Genomic DNA, 12,689 nt, shown 5'->3' with positions numbered 1-12,689 from the left:
TTGGAAACTATGGCTTGAAGTTGAAAGGCACTACTTATTGCAAATGGTGGCTTGGATGTGGTCTGTAGTTGAAAGACACCACTTACTGCAAATGGTGGTTTGGATGCAATGGCTTGAAGATAAAAGGCATTACTTACTGCAAATGGTGGCTTGGGTGCATTCGCTTGAAGTTGAAAGGCACTATTACTGCAAATGGTGGCCTTTCAACTTCAAGCCAAAGCAACTAAGCCACCATTTGCAGTAATAGTGCCTTTCAACTTCACGCCAACAGACACTTTGCAAGCTTTAGAACCAACAGACATTTTTTGCAAGCTTTAGAACCAATAGAGACACTTTTTGCAAGCTTTAGAACCAATAGATATATTTTTGCAAGCTTTAGAACCAAGAGATATATTTTTGCAAGCTTTAGAACCAAGAGACATATTTAAGCAAGCTTTAGAACCAAGAGACATATTTTTGCAAGCTTTATGGCTCGTTTTCACGGGGCGACTTGACGCAAGATGTAGCCAGAGTGGAGTGGTCGTGGTCTAGCACGATATCACATGATATAACGGGGGTAGAGTAAAAGTTCCCACGGTACTCGGCAATTCTGTCATTTGTGCGAGTGACTTGTCCGTCTCCCGATCTTTCCCGAATGAACATCGTGGACTGTAGTGTAGTTAATCACGTGGCACAAATGATGTTACTTTGTTGTCACACACTATATTCGTTTTTTTCACCCGAGCTCTTTAATGAGCTGAAGAATAATCTGTGGTTTATTTAGACAAATGTTGTTTGGTGTGATGCACCTTCTCTCAATATGTGCAAGAAGTCGTCTTTTTATTTTGTCAAATATGAATAAACACTGTATCTCACATTGACCGTGATGATTGTGTTATTTTATGATCTACTGAGAGGTGAAACTTTCAGTCTGAAGAAGGCTCTCGACCCGAAACGCCACCCGTTCCTTCTCTCCAGAGATGCTGCCTGTCCCGCTGAGTTGCTCCAAGCAACTGGTGTCTATCTTCAAAGGACTGACCAGGACTGCCCCTCTCTCTCTCTCTCTGTCTCTCTCTCTCTCTCTCTCTCTCTCTCTCTCTCTCTCTCTCTCTCCCTCCCTCTCTCTCACACAGGCATGAATGGATGAACTCCGCGGGCCAGGCAGCATCTACGGAGGGAAATGGACAGGCGACCCATTCTTCAGGCTGCCTGATGTTATGTCTCTTTCCCCCCCCCCTCTCACCCCAACTCCCACCCACACACCCACTAATGCTGGAGAAACTCAGCGGGTGCAGCGGGGCCAAAACGTTGTCTATTTCCTTCGTTCCATAGATGCTGCTGCACCCGCGGAGTTTCTCCAGCATTCGCGTGTGTGGGTGGGAGTTGGGGGGGGGGGGAGAGAGACATAAGGCAGCCTGAAGAATGGGTCGCCTGTCCATTTCCCTCCGTAAATGCTGCCTGGCCCGCGGAGTTCCTCCAGTCATGCCTGTGTGAGAGGGAGGGAGGGAGAGAGAGAGAGAGAGAGGCACACACAAGGTGGATGCGAAATCTTACCTGCCTGTTTCAGTGACAGACACCCACCGCCAGTAAATGAAGTCACCCCCATCTGTCTCCCCCTCCTCTCCCTCGACTCCCCCACCTTTCCCTCCCAACTCCAGTCCTGTCCCGACCACCTGGGAAACTGAAGGTTTCCCGCTGTAATTAAAGAGTTCCCACGGTAGACTGTAAAACTGGGACCCTGGTTCTGGACTCCCCCAACATCGGGAACATTCTTCCTCCATCTAGCCTGTTCAATCCCGTAGATACGATTAGACAGGTATCTAGTTATTTAATTCATTTAATGATTTCTATCGCCCAGCCTCTCATCCTTCAATCGGGTTCGGCCAGGAAGGAGCTGCAGATGCTGGATTAAAACGAAGATAGACACAACATGTAGCTCAGCGGGACAAGCAGCATATCAGAAGGGTCTCAACCCGAAATGTCACCCATTCCTTCTCCCCAAAGATGCTGCCTGCCGTCGAACTCATTCTCTTTAAACCGGCATCTGCTGTTCCTTCCGAAACATACACAAGAAATAAGCAACTTTTCGGGCCGAAACGTTGCCTATTTCCTTCGTTCCATAGATGCTGCTGCACCCGCTGAGTTTCTCCAGCATTTGTGTGTGTGGGTGGGAGCTGGGGGGGGGGGTAGAGAGATAAGGCAGCCTGAGGAAAGGCTCGCCTGTCAATTTCCCTCCGTAGATGCTGCCTGGCCCGCGGAGTTCCTCCAGTTAGAAACTGCTTTCAGACAAAAAGAGACACACTGACATTAATGAAATGCTTGTTAGCTAGTTTTATTAGATTTGTATGTAAATAGCAAACTGGCTAGATTCACTCTATCCAACTTCCGGGTTCACCGTTCGCAGGAGTTCCCACGGTGACCGCAAGAGTTACTACGGATATCGCACGGGACACTTCGTTCATAAAATGTTGCAATGCTCAACCACAAGTGCACAAGTCACTCTTGGACAAATTCAAACATGTTTGAATTTTCTCCCGAGTACCCAAGGTACACGATTACCTGCCGTTAGCGCCACGGTGGTCCACGAATGCCGTACTGTTACCGCACCAGGTTCCCACGATGTCAAATTCTCGTTACCTCTTGCGTCAAGTCGCACCGTGAAAAGGGGGTTTAAGAACCAAGAGACATTTTTTGCAAGCTTTAGAACCAATATAGACACTTTTTGCAATCTTTAGAAACAATGGACATTTTTTTGCAAGCTTTAGAACCAATAGACATTCTTTGCCAGCTTTAGAACCAATAGACATATTTTTGCAAGCTTAGAACCAATAGAGATTTTTTTTTGCAAGCTTTAGAACCAATAGACATTTATTGCAAGCTTTAGAACCAATAGAGCCACTTTTTTGCAAGCTTTAGAACCAATAGAGACACTTTGTGCAAGCTTTAGAACCAATAGACTTTTTTGCAAACTTTAGAACCAATAGAGACATTTTTTTTGCAAGCTTTAGAACCAATAGACATTTTTTGCAAGCTTTAGAAACAATAGACATTTTTTTTTGCATGCTTTAGAACCAATGGACATTTTTTTTGCAAGCTTTAGAACCAATAGACATTTTTTTGCAAGCTTTAGAACCAATAGACATTTTTTTGCAAGCTTTAGAACCAATAGACATTTTTTGCAAGCTTTAGAACCAATAGACACTTTTTTGCAAGCTTTAGAACCAATAAACACTTTTTGCAAGCTTTAGAACCAATAGACATTTTTTTGAAAGCTTTAGAACCAATAGACACTTTTTTTGCAAGCTTTAGAACCAATAGACACATTCTGCAAGCATTTTAGGACCACTAAGGACACTTACATTTGAGTAGACATGTGTTCAGTGTTATTCACAGCTCAGAGAAACGTGACCCTCTGCGGTTCCTCCATCTTGAAGAGACTGTGTGGCACACCACTTCCTGGTTTTATAGTCCCTCCCCCCTGCCGCCAGCGGGGCAGCAGAGAGAATGGGGAATTTTGTAAAAACATGAATATCTCTGTCATTTTTAATCGACGGGAAAAATCCTCAGTACACATGCTGCGGAGGGGGCTCTGAGCGAGATGGCCAAAAATGACGGCCGTAGGTGGCGGCGTTCTCTCGGAATCGCAGCACAGATGGCCAAACCGGTCAAGAACAGACTTTTAGTAATATAGATTTCAGGTCATCCAAGTAAGATTATTTTATATTTGTTTCCGAATGCTTCAATCTATGATAACTGAAAATTTCATTCAGTTCTCTTAATTTTTAAGAAAGTTATGGGCTTTTGACTGTCCACGATCACAGCTTTTTTGTTATGTCCATTGAAAATCAATAGGAACAAGATGCTAATTTCCGAGTATGAAAATTGTCATAACTTTTTTAATACTTGAGATATGAAAGTGAATTAGGTGTCAAATTAAACTTCTTTTTAGGCTTTATCTGATGGGATAAATTGCAGACTTGATTTTTAAAATCTCAAAATTTTGTATCATTGCCACTATATGAAATGTCACAATTCTTGCAATAAATACATATATACATATACAGTAATCTTTATACTCTTCTTGAAATAAATGTATAAACTCAAGTTCTTGCTTTTGTAGTCTGCAACAAATGGTGAGGAACCAAACAAAGATTACTTCCGGCTTGATCACCTACAAGAAGAATTTAACTTTTTATCCGAAGAGGCTTTGAATAAATCCAAGCGATTTCGACTCTTACAACTCCGAAATGACGGAGTGACAGAGTTCCTTAATTACAAACAAATTCCCATTAAGGATTCAGAGATTTCTGAGAAGATTTTCCAGGTAAGGTTAATGGCATTTCACGGGTGTACTGGTGCCCATAAGGTGTGATTTTGTAAAAACACTCTATCTCCAAAGGCATATAGTAATCTAACAGCAATGGTATCAGATTATTCACTAGAATAATGCCTTCAACCCCTCCATAACAATTAATCTATACTTGAAAAAAATCTAATATGTTCTACACCAGTAAGCAGGTAACATGACAGTGGTAGTTATTTTAAAACGGCCTCTTATCCTCGATAAAGTGGATGTGGAGGATGTTTTCACTAGTGAGAGACACTAGGACCAGATGGCACAACCTCAGAATACAAAGAGGTGCCTTTCAAATAGAGATGATGAGGAAATTCTTCAGCCAGAATGTGGTGAATCTGCGGAATTCAGATCTCAATTCCGGAACTCGGTCTGATGAAGGGTCCAGATGGCTCATTTGGATATTTTTATTTTATTTTTATTTTTTTTAATTTTGAAGTACAGTAAATTACAATAATACACATCAGATATATCTCATTACATTTGTTGTACCACTTCGTTTTTCGAGCTTTAAAAAAGATAGAAATAAAAGAAGTAAGGAAAGTGAGCAAGAATCGTGAAGGTGCAGGAAAGTGTTGGGAAAAGAAAGCCCCTTAGGGAAGAAGTTAGAGAAGGAAGTAAAGAAAGGAAATAAGACCCTAGAAAGAAAAGAAAAAAAAAAGGAAAACCAATCGCTCTATTGTAACACAAAACTCGCAAAAAAGGATATACCAACCGTGTTTTTTTTTAAATTTATTTTATACCCCCCGTTACCAGATTCTGGTATCATTTATATTTTAAATTACTATTGCACCTTATGCTTGTAATATTCCATAAATAGTAATTTGGATATTTTTAAAGCTTTTTAAAGATTGATCATTTCTTGATTAGTAAGGGTGTCAAAGGTTACGTTAGAAGGCAGGAGAATGGGGTTTGGAAAATAGATCGGATATGATCGACTGGTGGAACAGGTTCGATGGGCCGAATGGCCTACTTCTTCTCCTGTCTTATATATTTCACAGAAGGAAACTAACTATCTACATTCTATAGTCTGACACACTTGCAACTCCAACTCGGTCTGATGAAGGGTCCCGACCCAAAACATCGCCTATCCATGTTCACCAAAATGCTGCCTGACCCACTCAGAACTTTGTGCCTTTTTTTGTAGACCAGAATCTGCAGTTCCTATTTCTTCATTCCTGTAATTCTGTTAGCTGTCTCCTTTCATTGTCAAGATGTGGCCATCCTTACATTATCAAAAGTTTTACCATCAAAGAGGTAGTGAAGTCCACGATTCACAGGTTTAACCCATGCAGAGAACCCAAACAGCTTTCAAATGATCACCCTATCTGAAAGAAGCCTCAGATGAATATTTATCTCAATGTTATATTATTGGAAAATTGGTACTTTAGTGAGCAACCTCTCAAGCACACTAGATGGCAGGTATATTCCAGGTCAGCCGGCAAATATGAGCCAAAAACATCAAGTAACGTTTTCAGATATAAATAATAAGCATGTTACTAAAACACTTTTTATGGATCTTAATTTCTCCTCAGTGGATTACGGATATTTTATTCAGCAACTTAGTAGTGTAGTGCTTTGGGATACCAATGTGTAAGAAAGAACTGCCGATGCTGTTTTACTACGAAGATAGGCACAAAATCCTGGAGTAACTCAGCGTGACAGGCAACATCTCGGGATAGAAGGAACGGGTGAAGTTTAGGGTCGAGACCCTTCTTCGGACTGAGTCGGGAGAAAGGGAGACTAAGATATGGAAGTTACTCCAGCTTTTTGTGTCTATCTTTGAGACAATGTTCAGTTTTGATTCCTGACATTTAATTTCTGACATCATTCACGGTCTTCTGCTGCTGTCCTTCTATCGGTGCTCCATTGAGAGCATACTAACATACTGTGTATGCGTGTGGTACACCAGCTGCACAGCGGCTCAGAGGAAAGCGCTCCAGAGGGCCATTGACAACGCCCAGAGGATTGTCGGCTGCCCTCTCCATACCTTGGAGGACCTACACAGTTCCCGCTGCACCAAAAAAACCCAGAATATAATAAAGGACATCTCCCACCCCGGACACTCCCTGTTTGAACTGTTGCCGTCAGGCAGACGGTACAGATCCACAAGGACAAGGACAAATAGACTAAAAAACAGTTTTTACCCCACTGCTATAAAAGCACTAAATGTGGCCGCCAAGGAACGCAGGGGCGATACAGACTAAGGGACTGTGGTAACGGTGAAATCGACAGAAGGATGGAGGGTTGGGTGTGTATGCGTGCTTTGTCTGTGATTTTTATTTATTTGCTTATCTTTATTATTTTACCGTGGATGTTTCGTTAGCTTTAGAAATGTTTGAATGCTGCACTGACTGGCTGACATTTTAAATTTCGTTGTACATGGCCCATGTTACAATGACAATAAAGAAACTATATATATATTCTATATATATTCTATATATATATTAAAGGTGATCCCATCGACAGAGCAAGAAATTAGGCAGAGGATTCAATGGCTCTCTGTTATGACTATTGCAGCTAGAAGACCGTAAAGATTTGGTAATTTAGGAAACTATTTGCAAATCAGCTTAACTTCATACGAACTTTGTTTTGTTTTTAATCCCTTCTCTAGGAATACAAGAATAAACAATGTGACAGAGAAACATTTGATCTGACAAGCCACCTCGATGTTCATCGAGCAAAAGTGGCGAAATACCTGCAAAAGGTAATATAATGGCATTGAAACAGCTAAATATATTTGGGGTTAGAAAAGGCTTTCATTTTAAACTTAAAGATATGCACTTCATTCATTGAATGGACACTAACCATGAAGCTTTTAGCTCAGTTTACAGAGAAGGGTTCAATTTACAGTCGTTTTCATCATTTGTAATCAGTTATTGGGTTTGATATTTACACGTAGTTATTAAAAACATGTTTTTATTGTGAATTTGGTAACAGTTTAGTAATACAGTACACAACTTGAACTAAAACTAATATTTATTAATGATGTAGATAATGTACACCGAATACAAATTGTTAGATGTAGTAACATCTAAAAACCCAAGTTGTAGTGATCACTAAACCAGCATGAATAATGACAGAATCAGTACAGTAAGTAAGATGAAGATGACGAGAGAGTGAAGTCAACAAATTACAACTGGATTAAGTAGATCATTTTATACTTCAGAAGGCACACTTTTAAATTTGCACGTTAAACACACAGGATAATGGAGACCAATCATTTAGTGTCACTACTTTAAAGTAAATAATCAACGAATTTAAAAGTAAAGTGTGACGTTTATAGGGCCAACTGCGGTAAGTTCCATTGGTTATACATTTTTCTGAAGATGCATTTGTGCAGAGAGTTAATGGAAATGGGAAACAATAAGCATTTAAGGTTTCTCTTCAAGATCTGAGAACATAAATATGATGGAGATGGAGCATAAAGTCGTCAAATCAGATTAAGAGTAAAAAAAAATAGAGAAGGAAAAAGGATTTGGATTACAAGCTGGTACGAGAGACAAATAGAAAAAATAAAGCAAATATATAAAATCTATTTTTATAAAATTAAAAGATTAATTTTGAATGAGGAATATAAACTATATATTTTCTGGGTAAGAGAAGATGAGCATGATTTATGCAAGACCAGCTAAGGTTTTGACATTTTCATCTCGCAATATATCCCTTGAACAGAATGAATGAATGAATAAATAAGTATATTGGCCAAGTATTCACATACAAGGAATTTGCCATGGTGCTCCGCCCACAAGTGACAACATGACATACAGTAACAGTTAGGAATGATACATAAAACATTAAACATTAATAATAAAACATTATTGATTAAATCATAAATTATGTGCATTCAATAAAATACCAGAGCAAAAGGAGGCTACAGATTTTTGGTTATTGAGTAGAGCTACTGCTCGTGGAAAAAAAAAAGCTGTTTTTATGTCTGGCTGTGGCAGCTTTGACAGCCCGGAGTCGCCTTCCACAGGAAAGTGTTTCAAAGAGTTAATGGCCAGGGTGAGAGGGGTCAGAGATGATCTTACCCGCTCGCTTCATGGCCTTTGCAGTGTACAGTTCATCAATGGAGGGAAGGTTACAGCCAATAACCTTCTCAGCTGATCAGACGATTCGCTGCAGCCTCCAGGTGTCATGCTTGGTGGCTAAGCCAAACCAGACCATGATGGAGAAGGTGAAGACAGACTCCACGATGGCCGTATAGAATTGGACCATCATTGCCTGTGGCAGAATGTGCTTCCTCAGCTGCCGCGGGAAGTACATCCTCTGTTGGGTCTTTTTGACTGTGGAGTCGATGGTGGCCCCCCATTTAACATCCTTGGAGATGATGATTCCTAGGAACTTAAAAGACTCAACAGATGTGACTGTGGTGTTGTTGATGGTGTGGTATCAGGGGAGGGGGAGCTTTCCTAAAGTCTATTATCAATTCCACTGACAAGAGCATTGAGCTCCAGATTGTTGCGATGGAACCAGGACGCCAGCTGTGTCACTTCTTGTCTGTAGGCAGATTCCTCCCCATCCTTGATCAGTCCAATCAGGGTTGTGTCATCCACAAACTTGCAGAAGCTTGACAGAGGATTCAGTGGAGGTGCAGTCGTTGGTGTAGAGAGAGTAGATGAGAGGGGAGAGTTCACAGCCTTGCTGTGCTCCTATGCTGAGGGTTTGCGGGTCTGAGATGTGCTTTCCCAGCCTCACATGCTGCTTCCTGTCTGTCAGGAAGCTGGTGATCCAGCAACAGGGGTTCAGACACAGTCAACTCGGAAAGTTTGGAGTGTTGTAGCTCTGGCACAATAGTGTTGAATGCAGAGCTAAAATCAACAAACAAAATCCTCGCATAGGTCCCCTGACGGTCTAGGTGCTGGAGGATGAAGTGCAGGCCCAGGTTGACTGCATCATCCACAGATCTATTGACCCAATATGCAAACTGCAGAGGGTCCAGCAGGGCTGATATTTTGTGATATTTTTCAGCTTGGCCAGCACAAGTCTTTAAAGGGTCTTCATGACCACAGAGGTCAGTACGACAGGACTGTAATCATTAAGACCAGTAATCCTTGCCTTTTTGGCTAAAGGGACAATAGTGGAGACTTTGAAGCAGGCAGGGACAGTACAGGGTTGCAGGGACTGGTTGAAAATGTCTGTGTAGACCGGTGCCAGTTGTTTGGCACAGAGCTTGAGGGTAGAGGGGGAAACATTGTCCAGTCCTGGAGATTTCCATTTTTTCTTTCTTCTGAACAGCCGCTCCACCTCCTCTATTTTTATTGCTGTAGGAATTTCCAGTCATGTAGCTGTTGAATCAAATAAAGATTGCACATGGAGTGAGGCAATGTGGCCCTTCACAGCTGTGTGTGAGCAATCTGGCTGATGCCATCATCCAGCAAATCATTTTCATTTCAATAACAACCAATTTCCTTTTGAATTCCAAGGTTGAAGCTTTCCTCTACTCTTCCTGGTTGTCATTCCTGTTTCAAATTTGAGTCATTTGCTATGCAGAAAAGTCTTCATCGCACCTTCCACCAAGGGGAATGATTCAATTCATTCTGTATATCCTTCTTGATTGTAAATGTCTACCAGAATCTTTGTAACCTTGCATTTTTGAGGAGCACAACCCAAATTCTTGAGGTAATCCCGATGTCATTTATCCTGTGAACCCTTCTAATTTTCTGCAGCCTCTCAGATTCCCCTTTTTTCCCTAAACTAGTGTGTCCACAATTAGATGCAACGCTGAAGTCACTGCGGAGAAACTGCTTGACTTAACAACATCCTTGCTTTTGTACTCAATTCTTTGTAATTCCTTTATAAATAAAGCATAAGACCCCAATACCTTTTAAACCATTTTCTTAATATGTCAGAGCATTTTCAACAATTTCTGAATTTTAGTACCTCATTTATATTGTTTCTTTTCATTCTTCCTATCATATCATTCTGTTTGTTGATTTTAATTCTTTTCCGCAATGTTTTTACCTATACTGTTATCCCATTTATAACTATCCTCACAATTCATTCGTCATACGAGTTTGAATCATCAACAGGGTTGAAATTGTATTGTCTTTCCACTGGTAGACACAAAATGATGGAGTAACTCAGCGGAACAGGCAGCATCACTGGAGAGAAGGAATGGGTGGCGTTTTGGGCGGTGACCCTTCTTCAGACTGATGTCAAGGGAGTGGGCGATACAAAGATAGAATGCAGTCGGAGACAGTAAGACTGGTGGGAGAACTGGGAAGGGGGAGGGGATGGAGAGAGAGGGAAAGCAAGACTACTTGAAGTTAGAGAAGTAATTGTTCATACCGCTGGGGTGTAAACTACCCAAGCAAAATATGAGGTGCTGTTCCACCAATTTGCTCTGGGCCGCACTGACAATGGAGGATTGGGAATGACAGATTGTAAATGGGAGAGGGAGTTAAAGTGCTGAACAACTGGGAGATCAGGTAGGTTAAGGCAGACAGAGCTGAGGTGTTAAACAAAAAGATCGCTGAGCCTGTGCTTGGTCTCGTCGATATAAAGGAGTTGACACCTGGAGCAGCGGATACAGTAGATGAGGTTGGAGGAGGTGCAAGTGAACCTCTGCCTCACTTGAAAAGGCTGTTGGGGTCCTTCGATGGAGTCGAGGGGGGAGGTAAAGGGATAGGTATTGCATCTTCTGCAGTTGCCTAGGAAAGTACCTGGGGAGGGGGTGATTTGGGTGCGAAGGGAAGGGTTGAGTAGGGAATTGCGGAGGGATCAGCCTCTACAGAAAGCAGAAAGGGGTGGAGATGAGAAGATGTGGCCAGTAGTCTTTCCGCTCACTGGTTAGCACACCGCAAAAGCTATTCACTCAATCTCAGTACACATGATAATAAATTAAACCCAAACTCAAATTATACAGCCAATAAGATTTGCCTTTAAGAATGCCATGCTAGTTTTCCTTGATCAATCTACATTGTGGAATTTACAGCTGATTCGGAGCTTGATTATTGTTTCTTTTAGGAAGGAGATGAGGACACATTCTTTCATCGGAGGGTGGTGAATCTGTGGAATTCTTTGCAAAGAAGGCTCTGGAGGCCATCTGGATATTTTTAAGGCAGAGATAGATAGATTTTTGATTACTACAGGTGTCAGAGGTTATGGGGAGGAGAGTGGAGTTAGGCGAGAAGGATAGATCAGCCATGATTGAATGGCGGAGTAGATTTCATTTCTACTATTCCATATGACCTTATGATAATTGACTGGTTTGTAGTTACTATAGTTACATCTGTTCATATTTATAGATTACAAAGAATTTGGTAATAATTGTCAAACTATTATGTAGCAGAATTTTCATGTGTGTAGGGATTGCTTTCTGAAATTCTGTGGAAGTACAAAATTGAAGAACAACGTTTAGTTGGGATGTAATGTTAAAATTGTACAAGGCATTGGTGAGGCCAATTCTGGGGTGTGGTGTACAATTTCCGTTGTCAAATTATAGGAAAGATGGCAACAAAATAGAGAGAGTACAGAGGAGATTTACTAGAATGTTGCCTGGGTTTCAGCACCTAAGTTACAGAGAAAGGTTGAACAAGATAGGTCTTTATTCTTTGGAGCGCAGAAGGTTAAGAGGGGAATTGATAGAGTACTTTAAAATTATGGGAGGGATAGACAGAGTTGACGTGGATAAGCTTTTTCCATTGAGAGTAGGAAAGATTCGAACAAGAGGACATGATTTGAGCATTAAGGGACAGAGGTTTAGGTGTAACATGAGGGGGAACTTCTTTACTCAGAGAGTGGTAGCTGTGTGGAATGAGCTTCCGGTGCAAGTGGTGGAGGCAAGTTAGATTTTATCATTTAAAAATAAATTGGATAGGTATATGGACAGGAAAGGAATGGAGGGTTATGGTCTGAGTGCAGGAAGATGGGACTAGGTAAGAGTAAGTGTTTGGCACAGACTAGAAGGGCCGAGATGGCATGTTTCTGTGCTGTAATTGTTATATGGTTATAACATTTGATAAATATTTGTCTTCTTAGGTTCGGGACTCTGTAACAAGTAGGTTTCTGCTGGCAAAGCATCATTATACCTTACCAGATATGGTTATTGAAGAGGCAGTCCCCAGCATAAGGTAAATATAATGTCATACTCTGATTAAGTAAGTATGTAAGTAAGTAACCTGCATTTATCTTCTGTTTCGGATAGAATTCAATATTTTGTCAATATTAAATATCCAGAGGCCATTATTTTTTTTCTTATTTTTCTCTTCACATAGTTTAAGAATGAAACCATTGCACATTGAAAAGCAGGAGAAATAACTGGTCCAATGTACGCCTTGGAATGTAAAATTCCCCCTCAAATGACCATAATATTAACTATTGCTGTAGTACTTTAAGACTTCTAAATTGG

The 12,689-nt window shown here is 41.0% G+C and overlaps 2 protein-coding genes across 3 annotated transcripts in view; both read left to right on the top strand.

The window, feature by feature from the left end:
• Window positions 1-12,689, top strand: part of LOC129699137 (ADP-ribosyl cyclase/cyclic ADP-ribose hydrolase 2-like) — a 263,707-nt gene that overhangs the window by 127,391 nt on the left and 123,627 nt on the right. The window lies entirely within an intron of this gene.
• The window catches only part of cc2d2a (coiled-coil and C2 domain containing 2A), a 137,499-nt gene that overhangs the window by 90,201 nt on the left and 34,609 nt on the right, over window positions 1-12,689 (top strand). For both annotated transcript variants that reach the window (XM_055638802.1, XM_055638794.1), the window contains 3 exons: window positions 4,100-4,303; window positions 6,948-7,040; window positions 12,320-12,411. In XM_055638802.1, the coding sequence (XP_055494777.1) occupies window positions 4,100-4,303; window positions 6,948-7,040; window positions 12,320-12,411 (389 nt within the window). The remainder of the gene's footprint in view (window positions 1-4,099; window positions 4,304-6,947; window positions 7,041-12,319; window positions 12,412-12,689) is intronic.

Source organism: Leucoraja erinacea, chromosome 1 (genome assembly GCF_028641065.1).
Source record: "Leucoraja erinacea ecotype New England chromosome 1, Leri_hhj_1, whole genome shotgun sequence".
Taxonomy (NCBI): Eukaryota; Metazoa; Chordata; class Chondrichthyes; order Rajiformes; family Rajidae; genus Leucoraja; species Leucoraja erinaceus.
This window is presented reverse-complemented; position numbering and strand designations above follow the sequence as displayed.